We start from the raw sequence: 17307 nt of genomic DNA on the forward strand, positions 1-17307 counted from the left end.
TATCACTTAGAGGACATATCCTCCCATTAACAATACATAACTTAAGATTCTTTTAAGAATTAAATCATTGATTCTCCATGCTTATTTACAGAACCATCCAAGAAGGCTCTAGGGGGCATCACATCCACTTCTTTTAGGTAGTCATCAAAAACACCTATCCTTCTGTTGAAATCTCCACACACTAAAATTGCTTCAACTTCTGAATATAAATAAATCTGACTTAGAACATGATTACTGACGTTTCAGGTGGCAAGTAACAGGTAAAAACAAAAAAACTATAACCTGATTTCAAATGCACAAATTTTAAACCTAGAATACCATCCACCGGTTTGCAATAAATAAAAAGTCTACTCACATGCAAACTGCAAAAGAGCTTCTCGACCTAGGACGGTCCCAAAGCTGTTCTCTGCTTTACACTGGTACTTCCCATAGTCAGTGATCTCACTTGCATTGGTAATAATTAAGTTTCCATCAATGAATCTGTAGCGATAGTCTGCCTCTGCATCCACTTCTGTCCCATTGATGTACCAACTGAAAAACACAAGAATAGGAGATTGTGATATATTTGTGATGAATGGCACGCTAATGAGCTGTGAAAATAGAACTGCAATTAGGAGACAGACAAATATATGTCATACCTGTATGTGGGTGGTGGATTCCCGCGTGCTTCACAGTGCATCACCACTTTCTTTTCATCAGAATCCAAAGGAGAAATAACATCGTCTGGCTCATGGATAAAAACAGGCCCAAACTCTTCACTTTCTACAAGGAAAAAAAAGAAATAAACACAAAGATGATTGCAATTACAATATCACAACATGAGTGCCACTCCGTTTTAACATCCAATTACTTTTTCTATCATTCCCCAGTTTGGTTAGAGTAAATGCATATTTCCAACCAATCTCTGATATAGGAAACAAGAGAAAAGGAAGATGCACAGCTCCAGTTTGTTTTAACAGGTGATGACACTATTGTGATACATTGTAATTCTGGTAATCCTCAAAGCCTGCCTCCTAATTTGTTTAAAACGCTTGGAGAAGAATAGTTAAAATTTGGAAACATGACAATATGATAGATATTAAAATCAATAATAAAATACACATTCAAATAATTAAATTAACCACTACATTTAAGGACAAGAATGAATAGTTGAAAAATAATAATGTAATCGGATTTATGAGAAAGATGCAGCGAACAATAACGTTTTTAGCCCTGATTTAAATGAGCCAACCGTTTGAGCAGACCTCAGGTTTTCAGGGACTTTGTTCCACAGGTGAGGAGCGTAATAACTGAATGCTGCTTCACATTGTTTGGTCCTAGTTCTGGGAACACACAACAAACCTGACCCAGACGATCTGAGGGGTCCGGTCATTTTAGCCCGGCCCGAGCCCGGCTTGCGCTCCAGGTTGCACGGTAAATGAGTGGTCAGGTGATGCGTTTCGATTAGCGCAAAAATGGATGCTGAGGAACTGAAACAGAGGCTGGTCTCTGGAGGACTTATTTTATTTCTGTGTTCCTACTTCCAAGTGGCCTATAGCCTACGTTAGTCATGAATAAATGATGTTAAAAATGACTCATTCTTGACGAAAGACAAAAGAGCTGTGTGCGTGTGGCGCAGTCTCTTTTTTCTTTCTCTCCCTTTTCTGCCGAGTGGTGCGTGTGCCCGCTCGCGGTGTGAAGCGCGTATCCACGCTATTCTCCGACATGCACTCTAATCACTGCTGAGAGACGGCCTTTTGTACAGTCGGGCTGTGTTCGGGCTTTAAAAAGCTGTCAATCAAAATGTACTTGTCGGGCTCAGGCCGAATTCTGTCGGGCTCGGTCCTTTTCGGGCCGAACTTTTAAGGCCCGATTACAGCTCTAGTCTGGATGCATCACAGGACACCAACGAATCTAGCATGTATTTTGGTCCATGACCAGTCAGTGCTTTATAAAAAGAGAAATAACACCTTCTTACGTTAGATATGATCCTTTGTGAGGATACAGTTAACCTGGTTGGACATGATTCACATTTAGCAATATCACACCTTTAAACTCAACCTTGAAGCTATCATCTAATTACTTTTAATTTACTTTTATCTTTTGGGCTCGCTGCTGTTTGCCTTGAGGGCCAAGTGATGAGCGAACAATGCTGTTAACATGAGTGTTAACACACTGGGTCCTAGCTTTGCAGTAATATTTCCCGAGAGGCACCTGGCTGCAGGCCTCCACTGTGAGGTCGCTTCCGGTGCAGGCTCCACTGTCAGAACACCTCCACTGTCAGGCAGGAAGCGCAGACTTTGGAGTGAGGACGTTTAAATGTCGATTTCACCTGCCTTTTAAATCTAGGGAGACCAGCGAGTCAGCATATGTTCCGAGTAGCGGTGAATAGCTGATTTTGCTTATCCACAGAAAGTAAATGCATGGTTTCTTGTGTTCTTCGTCAATATAGGTGCCGTAAAATAGTAACGTTATAGAAGTCATTAATGATGCAAATTACCGAATGTTACATGTCGGTTTGGGTTGTCGTTTTGAAGCTAAGTTAGACTTTCACCAATGTTCTCAGGGATTATTACCTTTTTAGTGCATAACGTAAAGTAACTGTTAGCATTTGTTTGTATGTAACGTTATAAAACATTTTTGTAAACTCTCCTTGCATTAAGCTGGGCATCGTCACAAAGTTGAAAACGTGTCTTTCTGAACTCACAAACGTGATATGTGAGACAGCCAAGCCATGATGTTTTGCCAGAGGTCGACTAGCTAATTAGTGATCTCACCTGTTTAAGTGCACAAGTAGAATCAAAATGTGGCAGGACTACATGGCACATTTTTATTTTTCCACCTCTGTTGTATACTACAGTATATAAACAAAACGAATAGTAACTGAAATTACTGAGAAATAGCATGCTTCTGCACCATCAGTACTTTTATTTTTGACCCTTGAATATATTTTGCTTCTAACATAACATACTAAATTACTTAAGTGTCTTGTTTTAGCCACTTTCACTTAAGTACGTTTTTTAATGCCGGACTTTAACTGTTAGTGAAGTATTTTCGTAGTCATTATTACTTCTTCTACATAAGTAAAGCCTCATTTACACTACCTGGTGGTCATTCAAGTGGCCATTTTACCTGTAAGCAAAGACAATCTAAGTTTGCAGGCTGTATACATTAATTTGAAGTTCATGTACTATAATTCAAACATAATGCATTTTATATCCTTTTTAGATGCATCATTCAATCATTCCATGTGGTGGGAAGCCTGCAGTGGAACGCTGCACAACATGCTGCAGTCAGTATCACTACCCCCTTTGTCCCAAAGGCATGTTTAAACCAAGCCAACCAGCCAGTCTTCAGTTGGAGGTCCACATGAAAAAAGCCATTGCATTTGAAGGTAATGCCATTGCATTTTAGATTAAAGATACACACACACACACACACACACACACACACACACACACACACACACACACACAGATTTGTGTGTGTGTGTTCATGTGACTCGTTTGTCATTGTCTAATTTAACATTTCTGGACTTACTCTTAGATAAGATCTTCCGCTGCAATTTGAACTGCAGGAATGGGGGACATTATCATTGTCCTATTTGTGACAAAACAGTTATTAGAAGGACAGACATGGAAGCACACTTAAAAGTCTTGTCCCATACAACAAACTTCCACCTCAGCTGCTGCCCAGTCCAAACAGAGTCAGGATTCATCCTTGCCCTCCCTGCAACCAAGTTCATCTGCTGCATCCATTCCTCTGCTTCCACCAACCATAATATCCCCATCTCCAGACCTTCTTGTGCAACAAGATACAACCACATGTACTATTCCCTCTGCCCAATCAATTCAAACATCTACCATCCACTCCTCAGCAGACATACATATGACAGTGTCTTCTCCTTTGGTTTCCTCTTCTGTTGTACATACTGCCCAAGAGACTCAAGGTCCAAAATCCAAACTGAAAAAGGTCAAATGTCCCCTCTGTTCAGTTACTTGGAAACTGGCACCATTAAAAAAGCCTTTTGAAATGATGTATGGAGTGTGACTGCATGGAAAGGTATGCATGGATGGTCTGTCCCGAATTGGAAGAGCCCATATTGATCATTTTAATGACTATTATTTATCTTTTAATGCAACTGTCTTTTAGAAACCTTTCCCAGTCACTAAATCCTGGCAACTGGACAGAGAAAACTGGATTACAAATGCAGGTAAGAGTATAAAGTATGTATACTATATAATGTATGTATATATTAATAGTTGAATACTTTAAAACTAAAACAATAATTACATAATTGACTTCTTTCTGTGATCTAGGGTTTTCCACGACAACCGTACGGGATTGACTGTGGCATCTTCATGTTGATGGTAGTAGACATTATTTATTATATATTATTTGTGTAATTCTGTGTGCGTTAAAGAAATTATATAATATTTAATATAATTAAAATTATGTTTTATTCCTAGAATGCCCTTTACACCACACTGGATGCTCCCTATGACTTTTCTATTATAAGTTGATTCATGCAATCAAAGTAAGCTCAAAATTACAACAAAACATTTATTATGACATAGTGTGAGTTATTTATTTTTTTTAATCTTCATTTTTCAGATGGACATGCCACTTTTGCGACAGTGGTGGTGTATCATCCTTTTGGAAAATTTTGACCTTGGAAGGTGAGACCGCAAAGATTTTGATATTTGAGTGACTTGAAATTGTTACAAGAAATTTGTATTCATTTCTATTGTCTAATCATTTTTTGAGCCATGGAAAGCTGTTCGCCCACTGGACAGATGCATCAAAAGCCCTCCTGCGAGGTGAGGTGCCACCAGTGGCTGATGAAAAGGAAGGTGGATGACATAACTTAGGTCAGTTTTTAATTTTGTTTGAGTTCCATCTGAGCGTTTCTTTTGTTTCAGGTCAGAAACCAGCATTTCCATTTCCCTATTTTTTTTTTTTTTTTATACCTACCAATCTTTTTTCCAATTGTACTGCAATTGTGGGGTCGCTTTAAAGAATATGCCATTCACAAGTTAAGGTCAGACCTGCTGTCTGCAGTTTAAAAATAAAGTGTCTAGATAATGCATGATTGGAAAATTAACATTTGTTGAGCTCTCTAATATGTCTAGGTGGACATATTAGAGGAGGGCACTGATGGGATCTTTTCTTCTTTTTGGAGCTTGTTTTTAATATTACATCTGATCATTTTGCTTATCTATACATTTTCAGGTAGAAGAGCAGCAGGCTGAGGTCTCAGTCAGACCTGCCGACGTGGACACACCAGTGGAAGGGGTAAGCTTTTTCACAGTATCTATTGGTCAGATACTGTTGCTGCAGCAGCTATGGTACAGACATCGTTCTGTTTTTTCCATAGGACTCGGTTGAAGATCGCATTCTTCACGATTGTAGACATGCAGCAGAGTGGGTTGAGGCCAACAAACAACTGTTCTCTGCCAAAGAGGATCTGTCTGATGTTCTGTACATGGGGGAGGAGAACCAGGCTGAGGCTGCTCTGCAGTATGGGAGGATCAAGTGGATGACCATGAAATGAATCAATCCTGGAGCCCTTCAAATTCACATTTTACAGCACTGAGGACACATGGAAATTCTGTGAGGAAATAATGGACAAAAGAAATAATTTGGCCTATTGTGAATGTCACACAGATGAGTGAGTTTGTGTTCGAGAATAAAAGGGCTACAGAACATTTGATTATGTTGTGACTAGGTGCGTTTTTTTATGTTTTTCTCATTGATCACCTAATAATTCACTTGGATTATACTGTAGATATCAAGAGTTAGGGTTGTATCTAGTGGTACTTAGGTGTTCCAGCACTGACCAATGTTATTCCTGCCCTACATTGTTTTCACTGATCAACTATTTGACCTTCTCTTTTCAAGATCCTCAGCTTTATAGTAGGCTACAAAGACAATTGAGCCCCGAGTCACATCACCCACCGTTTGTTTTTCATAATGACTAAGTTGTAAAGTTACGCAGTGCACTGTATATTAGTCTACATATATGTAAATCATTAATGAAAAGTGTTTTGAAAAGACAAAGGCTAATGCTTCAATTGTCCAAATCAAAAGCTTTATTTTTTTCTTTGAATTAATACAGGTTATGGATGGTTTTTTTCCTAGATTTGGACAGAATAAATCAAAATGCCCACATTGGGGCTCATGCACAACATAAAAAGAAAACAGAACAAAAATGACAAGCAAAACAAAAGTTTACTATATAAATAAACACGATATATACTATAGACAAGGAATTGATAGATTTTGAAAGCGATTCAACCAGAAGTGCATTTGCGATTTTATTTTGAAATGTATCCTGTGCATTTCCTGTCCTGACAGTGGAGGTGGCTTGAGAGTGGAGCCTGCGGCGGTAGCGACCTCACAGTGGAGGCCTGCAGCCAGGACCTCTTGAATATCCCTTGGCCTGGTTTGGGAGTGAACACTATATGCCCTCTCTGTGGCTTGTTTCCCACTAGACCCCAAATTCACATTTTACATTAAAGCAAATATGTTCAAACAATGCTTTCCAGTGGTAAACAACAACACTTCTCATTCATCTAATTCCATCCTTTTACAGAATAATTGGACCACCTTACCATTGAAACTTGACAATTCTTTATTGGTCAGGGAGGGAATGTTACAAGAACACAATCTTTCCTTTTTTTTGTCAGTCATCCAACGTTGTTTACGATCCTCCTAATAGTGTGTGGCAGGCCTCTATTTTCTTTTTTATAACAAGCTCAACAAGCACAATTACATGAAATAAAATAAGCCTGTGGTAAAATTCCCCCATCTGGGACTCAGACATTGGTCAATTCTGGGCAACTACTGCTCTTATCTTTGGGCATTATTATTATTACTCATAGCGTCTACAGTATGAGGGGTTGGTTCAGTGACTTCCCCTTATTTTGTTCTTTTTGGCTGGGATCTCCGACCCCTTTTTTCTTTTGTTTATTTAAGAAGTAATTTTAGAGCGTTTTTTTTTTTTTTTTTTTAGAGAGGCCGTAACAATAGCATAGTGCAGGTATCCCAAATTAGGGTGCGCTGCCCTTGAGCCACAGATGGGAATAGGGAGTTGGCAATAACCATTACAAGTGAAGAGACTTTAATGGCACTGTATTGACAAATATTATTAATACAAATACCCAGATCTACATAAATCACGGACATATAATTGAAAGATGTGTTACAATATCATTAGGACAGAATAAATAACACTACTGTAGAGAGTACCACAGTTGAGATTAGACAAGCAAGTACCTCCAAGGCATGATTAAATAACCAAAAAAATAACTTTAAATGAGAAATACATTTAAAAATGAAAATAATGAGATTTCCTCAGTGCCTAGCAACAAACTAGTTAAAGTGGCTAATGGCATGCAGCCAGAGGATTTGTTACAGCATGCTGCACTTGAAAATACTGTAAAAAGTGACATTGGGATATCTATGTTTTTTGCAGTAAGTTTGCCAATATAATGTAAAATTTGTGAAATGCTATTTAATACATACAGTACAAGTATAACTATGACTTAGCCATGCTGATTCTTGATCTAAGCTGCTCCTGTTGGTGATTTAAAATGGCTCACATGTAAGACTTGAACTCTCCTCGACACAAACACGCCCACATAGCGATATGCCTGCTGGACGAGTATTTTCTCCCTGACAGTCCCTGTTGCGATTCTCTTTTGTTCCTTCAGAGTGCTCTACTCTTTGATCTAGCCTTCTGTTAACACAGAAGTGATGCACTTATTGTAGAAGGTTTCTGAGGTATACTGCGTCTCAGGATCACAGACCCTACAGAAGACGGCTGAATCCTGTGCTCGTCAGAAGAACTGTTTCTCTATGAGATAATGGATTTATGAAGAATATAAGCCCAGTAAACACATCATTAATGATGTGCTGTGTTTGTCACGGCACCATACAGCAGCTGAATGTCTGACAGTATGTAGATATTCATGTTGTTTGTTTAATGAGATGCATTTAGGTTTGGTTGACATTACATTTGATCTGGTGCATACATAATACACTGCAAGTCACCAGTCTTGAGTACTTCTCATCTATTTAGGTGCTGATGATGATCTGATGACAAACAAAGAATCATGGTTTTTTTTTTCTCAGGGTATGTATAATCTCACTAACCCTTTGTCAGCAATTTACTGCTCTACAGGGAAATAAAAGCTTTTGAAATAGCACCTTAATCAGTGGAGGAAAATGAGCCGATATTAAGTTGCAAACCTTGCTGTGCATATGAAGCAAAGCAATTCAGTGCTTTTCCTAGCGCTAACAAAAAGCACTGGAATTCTAGATTTTTTTCTATACAGCTCTCTGTCTCTCTGTGCATATACAGTACAGTTCATAAAAACACAATACCAGTATGCTCCATCTGCCGCTGTTAAGCTTGTGGAGTGGGCCACGATGTATGATAAAATAATTTCTATTCCAAAGGAAACAATAAGTTTTAAGTTGAAATGAGGAACAAGTTCAGGTACTACCAAGGCCCAGCAGAGCATCACCAGGGAAGATACCAAATGTCTGCTAATGTCATTAACTGCTAAGAACTATATGTCTGTCACGATTGTTAGTTTCTGTTAGCGTTTCCTGTTTTATTTTGAAGTTTCTGTGTTCCTCCCTAGTCTTGTCTTGTTTTATTTCCTTTTGTTTGATTGTTCTGCACCGCCCTGATTTGTTTCCCCTGTTGTGTCACCTGTTTCTTGTTAGTCCTTGTTAACCTGTGTATTTAGTCTCTGTGCTGTCTTTCTCTTGTGTTGGAGCATTATGTTTCTGTTGCTGGAGTTTTCAAGGTCTGTCGTGTTCTGTGCTGTCGTGTCTATATTTTTGTCTCGTGTTCCCTGTGGTTTTGTTTCCTGCCGGGATTACTTTTGTTGTTTTGGTTTTGCCTGCTGCTCTCTGGACACCTTTTGTTGGTTTGTACTTTGTTTTTGTTTAATAAATTATCAAGCTCAACATACTTTGCCGGCTCTCGCATTTGGGTCCAAGCCTCGCAGCCCCATTGTGACAGAATGCTCCCACCAAACAAGGACCCAGCAGAGATTATTTCTGATGAACTTTGTGACCTTGTGTGTGTGAACTGCTGGAGCTCAAAGCCTGGTGGAGGAAGGCTAGCGGTGATTGCCAGAAGGAGGCAATTTTGGCATTGGCTTGTAAGGAAGTTTTGGAAAAACCTTGGTTAAAGGACTCTGTTCCAAACTTGGCTATGAGCTTCATTTTTGCTCCAGCTCCTCCACCTACTAAAGGATTGTGTTCAGTCAAGCCTGTTAGCTCCACCAAAGCTTCACTCAGTCAAGTACCAGCTCCTCATCAGATTCTGACCCAGCTAGCACCCACTAGACTGCCTGCTAGCATTGTGGCTACAGGTTCTCTGTTTTTGACCCCGCCTGACCCTTTGCATGCTTCTCCCAGTCATGAAGTTTCTCTACCTGGAGGAGAGCCAGAGACTTATGACTTTGTTCCAATATTTTGCTATGTGTGCTAGGACTAAGGAGGCAGAAGCAGCCAGCCTTCTAGCTGGAAGGGTAAGGTCCAGTACAGCTAACAGCTCCCCTGACCTCCTGTCTGTCAGCTCTATTGCAACCTGTTTTGTGTGCACCCCCGACCACAAGCAGTTCTTTGAGGGTACCCGCCTGGCCATATTCCCTGGGACCCGTGGAGGCCGTAGACAGGGAAGAGGATGACATGACTTCCGTCGCCATTCCCTGCTTCCACACCTCTTCAGCCCAGAGCCTGAGCTGTCCAGCGGCCCAGGGCCCTTGCTGTTCAGCGGCTCCAAGCCCGTGTTGTCCAGCGTGCCAGAGCTGACCAGTGTAAACCGTGGAGGCCGCAAGAGAGGACGTGGCCGTAATGGGTCCCGATGCCATTATCCGCTTCTACCTCTCTTCAGTCCAGAGCCCGTGCTGTCCAGCGGTTCCATGCTCGTGCTGTCCGGCGGACCTGAGCCCATGCTGTGCAGTGGATTAGAACCTGTACTGTTCAACAGTCCAGAGCCCGAGCTGTCCAGCGGTTCCGAGCCCGTGCGGATCAGTGTTCCTGTTCCAGAGCTAACCAGTGTTCCCGTGCTGACCAGCGTTCCTGTTCCTGAGTCTACCAGTGTTCCTGAGCACGAGTTGATCATTGTTCCCCAGCTGATGTGCAGCGGTCCCGAACCCCAGCTGACATACAGCCTTCCAGATCCCAGTTGGCGTGCAGTCTTCCAGATTCTCAACTGATGACTACCCTTCCAGGGTTTCAGCTGTTGAGTTCTCCTGAGCCTCAGCGGACCCGCCTGCCAGAGCCTCAGCAGACTGGTCTGCCAGAGCCTCAATGGACCCGCCTTCCTGAGTCTCAGCTGAAGTCCAGCCGTCCAGAGTCTACGCTGACCGAAGAACCAGAGTACTGGCTGACCGGCGCTCCAGTGACTCTGCCTTTGTTCAGCATCCCAAAGACTTTGCCTTTGTCCTGCCCCCCAGAGACTGCCCCAGAGACATTGCCGTTGTCAGGCATTTCAGAGACTGTGCCGCTGGCCGACTCCTGCTCCAGTTACCCTGTCTGCGGATTTGCTGACTCCTGATCCTGTTGCCTTGTTTCCTGTCACGGTTCCAGTTGCCCTGTCGGTGGACTGGCCGACTCCTGATTCTGTTGCCTGTTACTGATCTTGTTGGCGGACCCCGGCCCAGCTGATCTGTCGCCTGGTTCCAGCCCAGCTGACCCTTCACCTGCTCGGCCGCCAGAGGGATTCTGCCTTCCTGCTCAGCCTGCAGAGAGGCACCGTCTTCGTCATCCTGCTTGGCCTCCAGAGGGGTCCCGCCTTCGCCATCTTGTTCGGCTGCCAGAGGGACTCCGTCCTCGCTGCCAGCCTCATGTGAGTCCTCGACGTCCTGCTCAGCCGCCGAAAGGATTCCACCTTCGCCGCCGGCCTCCAGAGAATCTTCGCCGTCCTGCTCAGCATCCAGGGGGATTTTGCCTTCGCCGCTGCCCACAGCCTCTGTTCCCGAGTCTAGTTTCCAGCAGTTCCACAGTCCGAGTTCTACGGTCCTCTGTTCCCAAACTCTGCTGTCGCCTGTCCAGTGTCTTTGTTGTTTTTTGATATCCCTTTACCCTCCTTGACTGACTCGTTACTCGCCCTTCCTCCGGTCCCCCTCTGCCCTCCCTGGGCCATTTTGCTTTTTGTAGAAATTTTTTACTTGTTTGGGCCATCTGGGAGCGGTCCCTTAAGGGGAGGGGGGGTTGTTGTTATGTCACCATTGTTAGTTTCTGTTAGTCTCCTGTTTTATTTTGAAGTCCGTGTTCCTCCCTTGTTTTACTTCCTGTCTTTTGTTTTCCCGCCTGTTTGATTGATCTGCCCCGCCCTGACTTGTTTCACCTGTTGTGTCACCTGTTTCTTGTTAGTCCTTGTTAACCTGTGTATTTAGTCTCTGTGCTGTCTTGATACGTTTCTGTTGCTGTTCAGAGTTTTCAAGGTCTGTCGTGTTCTGTGCTGTCGTGTCTTTATATTTTTGTCTCGTGTTCCCTGTGGTTTTGTTTCCTACCCGGATTACTTTTGTTTTTGGTTTTGCCTGCTGCTTTCTGGACACCTTTTTGTTGGTTTGTACTTTGTTTTTGTTTAATAAATTATCAAGCTCAACATACTTTGCCGGCTCTCTGCATTTGGGTCCAAGCCTCGCATTGTGACAATGTCATTGAATATGATGACATCTAGTTCTGCTTTGTTACATTTTCCAATTTGTTTTTTTTTTTTTTCTTGTCTTTGATGTCCTGTCATGAGCACACTGAAGCAAATCCCTAGCAACTTGCACGGAGTTGTATGGCAAAGTATTAAATCTTGAATCTTCCGTTTTGCAGTTGTACCTGATCTAAATCAGTAATAACTTACAGTATACTTTCTGCTTCAGATGACAGGTGAAACTGACATCAAAATAGTTAAATGGACAATTGAAGCACAGACATCTTATTAGGGATAGTCACTGTGGTATAAGCAAAGAGGTGTCCCAACATCTACAGTAATTAAACAGCATTGACATTGCAGTTTTTTTTTTTATAGGACACCTTGTTGCTTCATTACTGGAGGTGTGTCCACCTGTGTCCAATATATTTTGTGATTATTTAAAAAGAGTTGGATGAAAACTGATTTCAGTGCTCAAGGACATCTGTTCTGTGTTTGTGTATGAAATACACACGTACTCAAGCATAGAAGTTGTATAAATCGCTCAACTTCAAGTGCCATGGCCATCTGTCAGTCACAGAGCCCAAAAAAGCAATATTCCCTTTAAGCCGCCAAAGGTGTATTACTTTTTGGCATCCATTTCATCCACTGAACATCAATCCAGCGCAATGGTATAATGGTGTTGTCACCACTGACAACGGAGAGACATTACTCTCACCTTGGTAATAGATATGTAAGTCATTTTATGGCTACATAGTGATAATGCTGTCAGAAAGTAAAAAAGACTGACACAGAGGCACAAAGAAAGAAATCGGGAATGACTGAAACAGAAAAGAGGCACACACAAAAACAGATTTTTTTAATTTTCTGCCTGTTTTAATGTGACTAACTCATTACTCCCAAAGATCCTTTCTGCCAATTCAGCAGCTACTTCAGATTTCCATTACGATAATTAAGCACTCCAGATGCAATAAGCATGATGTGATTAATCATATCCAAGCATCAATGTGTCATTATATCATCTAGAATCACTCATACTGTAAGTCAGGATGTAAGCAAGTGACCCATGTAGATTTAAGACAGTGTGTTTCCATGCTGTGTTGGGGATATTAAATCTTCCCTTCTGACAAAGATATCCATCATATCTATAGTTTCTATGCTGACAGGAACACAGAGAGAGCTGGATATTGCCATGATCCCACTTCAATTTCACAAAGGGCATGACCCTGGTCACTGCAGACCGTGCACAGTGATGATGGATAGGTGAAATTCATTTCCAGACCCAATATAAACAGGCAGAAGGCCTACACACAAAGTGAGACCAGAGTTGGCAGACTGTTGGCACAGAGCACAGATAGAGTGCATTCACACCAATCAAGTTTGGAGTGGGTTTTTTTCTTTTTCAACTCTGGGATGCCCACTCTTTTATTTTGGTTCATGTGAAACTCGCACTAAGACTACCTGAAAAAATGCAGGTCAGAGTCCTGTATCATGTGCGTACAAGGCAGTCCGTCAGAACTGATAATGTAATCCAGGACTAATAACAGGGACATTACACAAAAATGCAACGCTCTCTTGGCAGAAAGAGGCAGATGCTGAGCAGAGTAGCAGGACAAACCTAGAATGCATTTCCTAAAGTCTGCAGAAAATACATGTACTGTTGAAAAAACATGGGCATAGTATCTGTGATGTACTAGATTTCTGAAGAAAAATCCACAACCAGTCAACACAGTGTATCAATTCCTCTTTAAGCCTAATATCCACTTAACGGAACAATAATTTTCCACAAAAATGCGAAGCTGTCTTGGCAGAAGGAGCCAGATGCTGACATTTGATAGCAAACAACAACAACAAACAATAACAACAATAACTCGTCACAAAATAAACCGAAGGCAAACCACTCTTTACAGATAATCACATTCAGCTTCCTCTTCCCGTTTTCCTAAATAAACAGTGGGCAAATTATGCCAGTAAGCGTTCACTATCCTTTGCTAAAGCTGCGAATGAAATATATGCAGGAAGACAGGAAGTTTCTAAATTGTACTGAGTTATTTGTGAGGTTGCTTTACATTTATGCACAATGTGTTTGTAAGTGTGAATGAACTTTAACAAACGAAAAAACTAAACTTTTTTTTTGTTTCAGACAAGCGCAAACAAAGTGTGGGGATGGAGCACACCATTAGGTTTACCTTCACTCCTGTAGTCCTCCTGAGAGCTGAGCAGACTCAGGGCTGACAGGGGATGACCGGAGAAAGCGGGCCAGTCAGTAGTCACCAGCCCACCACTGTGGTGTTGTCGAGGTCTGCTGCGCGAATTGAGCACTGACGAGCTGTCTGCTTTCATTCGTAACACGGCTGCATATGATATAGGCCGTGCTGCAACAGCTCTTGCAAAGTCTGGGGAAAAAAAAAGGTGAAACACAGTGAGGAGTTCCATCACAAAAACTAACTTTATTATGTACGTACACACATCTAGTGCATGTCTGTTCGTCCTGGGAGAGGGATCTGCTCTCGGCTGCCCTTCCTGAGATTTCTTCCATTTTTTTCCCCATTAAGCATTTGTTCCTTACCGAAGTGAGGGTCTACGGTATGTGTCCAGTGGCACAGTGCCACTGACAAGCAAAGACAACAGGCTACACCCTCAGACAACTGCGATGGCTGCACCTGATTGGATGAACGCTTCACTCGTGGGGCTGTCTGCTCGTGGATTTTAAAACAGAGACATTATGGTGGCTCGCTATTTTTGCTTAGTTTACGACAATAGTTCACATTTGTTTCTGAAAACATTTTTCGCGAGAAATAACGTGCACTCGCTGAATCTAGTCTTTATTTCAGATCGACAACAGTCAGTTTAAAATATTTTTGTGAGTTTTGCACAAAGTAGCCTCGATGTCAACTTTTTGCATATGAGGAGCGGGCAACTCGACGCCCCGTCACCCGAAGGTCGCCGCGGCGCTACCAGAATGCATTGCCCGACTGCTTACATCGACATGGGAAGCTTGGAATTTACGCTACGTACTGTACTGTACGTACTGTGGACACGTACGAGGTGTCGCATGTTGTAAAGCCACTTGAGGCACATTTACGATTTGTGATATTGGGCTGTATAAATAAACTTGACTTGACTATAGTCATAAGTGAGTGAACTGCTGTATCTGCTACTCAAAAGTGACAACAATTTGGACTGAAAAACAATGTCTTGGATAAATATTTGGAAAAGTATCTTCAATTATTCCAGTCAAATCAAAGAGAGAAAGAATACAAATATGTCTGTAATCTATAGTACTATTCTCTGTGTTATCCTCCTCTATAAAAAAGTTTCCCATGCTACTGTATGAGGAATAATTTGCAACAAACTAGTAGTCTACAAGACAGGAATCTTGCTGAACAGAAACAAAGAGTAGAGACAGCAGAATAAGGAGGTGTCACCATTCAGAGACAGGTCTGAGCAGAATAGCAGGAAAAACCTAGAATGCATTTCCTTTCCTGATGTACTAGATGTCTGAAGAAAAATCCACAACCAGGCATCAATTCTACTTTATCTCTAATATCTACGGAAAAATCTATTTCCAAATCATCCCCAAGAAGTGAAATTACCAATAAATACACCAACTTCTTATGTGAAAACCTCTTTATTCTCTATTCCTAATACGATGTTAGGAGTCTTTCCCCTTTGGCTTCCAACCAAGTCAGTCTTTTTCTGGAGCATCTAGCGTATACAGTAGTCACCCTTAAAAGGTACTGTGTAAAGGCGCGTACGATGCCTTAGGTGAAAAAATGCACTTCTTACAAGCTACAACAGATACTCTGCATTATTCTGAAAATCGCAGTCTCAAAGTCTCAAATTGAATGGTGTAAGTGAAACAGAACAGGAGAGAAACAGCTTTGTTTAGAGTAAAAGAGTCCATGGAGCTTCAGAATAATATCCTCTCTGAAATGTAAACTACACTCGAGGCTGTCACAAGTCATTGCTGTCACTGTATTCTCCTACGACTTTCTTTTGAGGAATTCAATCCACTTTATGTAGGGTAATGTGCCAATGTGTTGTCTTTTTGGTACTATAAATGTAACAAGTCGATATTTCACACACAATCAATACATATTTTATAAAGCAACTGTACAATACAGCTAAAACAAAAAGCCGAAATTACTGATGATATGGAACCATTTTTGTTCGCATATAATGCTTAAAAGAAAAATGCTAAGGCCTAGAAGCTTTAAACTCAGCAAGAGTCTAATCAGAGTTCTGCAAAGGGGGGCAGGAGTGTTTTGCACTACATGATAAAGTGTTATAAAAGAACTGAACAAAACTGAGAAATAATTACGTGCCCCTGGGGACTTGTCGGCTGCAGAAATACTCCTATCTACAAATGGAGAGCGGGCAATTACTGTATTGCATATTGTGGGCAGAAGCAGAATATGGAACTCCATTTGAAATTAAAGGTATTGTGAGTTTGAAAGTTGATAAGCAAAGCAATTAGTAGTTGGTTGGTAGTAAGTTAAATACGTATCTGGATGAGAATCAGCTCAATTAAGTGTAAACCACATTACAGCTGCTGATGCCCACGGTTGGCTAAACAATGCAGAGCTTTCCACTATTTCCTTTGACAGCTGGATGCATCGCTGAATGCCACCTTAATCATAACATGTAGATGTAGGAGTAGATGTATCAGCATATTTTGTGATGTCCAACATTCATTTATCTCAAATTTGAAGATGCTAAACAAAGGTTTTGCAGAATGTTTGGTTTCCTTATATCTAATTAGTCTGTGTATTCAGTGATGTATGACATTTCTCAAAAGCCATGTTTTTAAAGTATGTTATTTAACAAAAATAACTTGGTTTAATGCCTCTTTATTGTAGCTATTGTTCTCCTTTTGGATAGGTTTACTGATTTGTCAACATGTACTTTTTTTCATCACAAATGCTGTTGTCACATTTTTTATGTATTTATGTTTTGGCAATGTAGAATTCCTGAGCATTATAAGCCTCTAAGGCAATTCTGTTTAGCCAGTTTTGTCCCTCATTTAGGTCCATTTGTTGAGGATTTTTGAAAATGTACAGTAAATTACCGCAGCAAAACAACAGAGGGTTAGAAAAATGACACATTCTCACAAACAATACTCCAAATTCAACCAAAGTGTCAGTTGCCAACTTGCCTCTGTCTGACGGTGTTGTCATATTTTGCAGAGAATGGAGGAGGTAACAAGGTTATTGATTGAACATGATAAATGTGATGCAAGCTATATCTTGTTTAGTAACTGTAGTAACTTAGTTTAACCAATATTGAGAAGTGAACATGGTGACCAAGGTTTGGCTATGTGTATCATCAAGGAAGGAATGATTAATCATGGTAAATTAATATTTAATTGTTAAATATTTATTGTCCTCCATATTTAAAACAAATTTTCCAGGGCTGCCATGCACATCTGGATTGTGGGGCTTACACCAGTCCCACTAATCATCCTGTTTCTCACACAGCAGCTGTCCACTGGACTTTAGTCAGTTTAATGCACCCATGTATATACAATGCCTGAATTGAACCAAAAAAGGTCCAGTTGCATAACATCATCACTGCATGTGTCTTTGATATATTTATACTTATACGTATATCTTGTAGGTTTGACCCCGAATAGTTGAGTATTCGATCTAAGG

General features: G+C 41.2%; 1 protein-coding gene and 1 long non-coding RNA gene across 3 annotated transcripts in view; one reads left to right on the top strand and one right to left on the bottom strand.

The window, feature by feature from the left end:
• The window catches only part of cntn5 (contactin 5), a 108329-nt gene that overhangs the window by 77982 nt on the left and 13040 nt on the right, over positions 1 to 17307 (bottom strand). Inside the window, exons 2-4 of one of the 2 annotated variants that reach the window (XM_078245801.1) lie at positions 13843 to 14049; positions 639 to 762; positions 356 to 531 (exon numbers count right to left, since the gene is read on the bottom strand). In XM_078245801.1, the coding sequence (XP_078101927.1) occupies positions 356 to 531; positions 639 to 762; positions 13843 to 14049 (507 nt within the window). Of the gene's footprint in view, positions 1 to 355; positions 532 to 638; positions 763 to 13842; positions 14050 to 17307 lie in introns of those variants that run through there. The other variant, XM_078245800.1, reaches the window with a different exon arrangement.
• On the top strand, positions 11394 to 16489 carry LOC144515189 (uncharacterized). The gene is made up of 2 exons (XR_013501728.1): positions 11394 to 11574; positions 13797 to 16489. It is a non-coding gene; the product is annotated as an uncharacterized LOC144515189 (long non-coding RNA).

The sequence above is a fragment of the Sander vitreus genome, chromosome 3, assembly GCF_031162955.1.
Source record: "Sander vitreus isolate 19-12246 chromosome 3, sanVit1, whole genome shotgun sequence".
NCBI classification, from domain to species: Eukaryota; Metazoa; Chordata; class Actinopteri; order Perciformes; family Percidae; genus Sander; species Sander vitreus.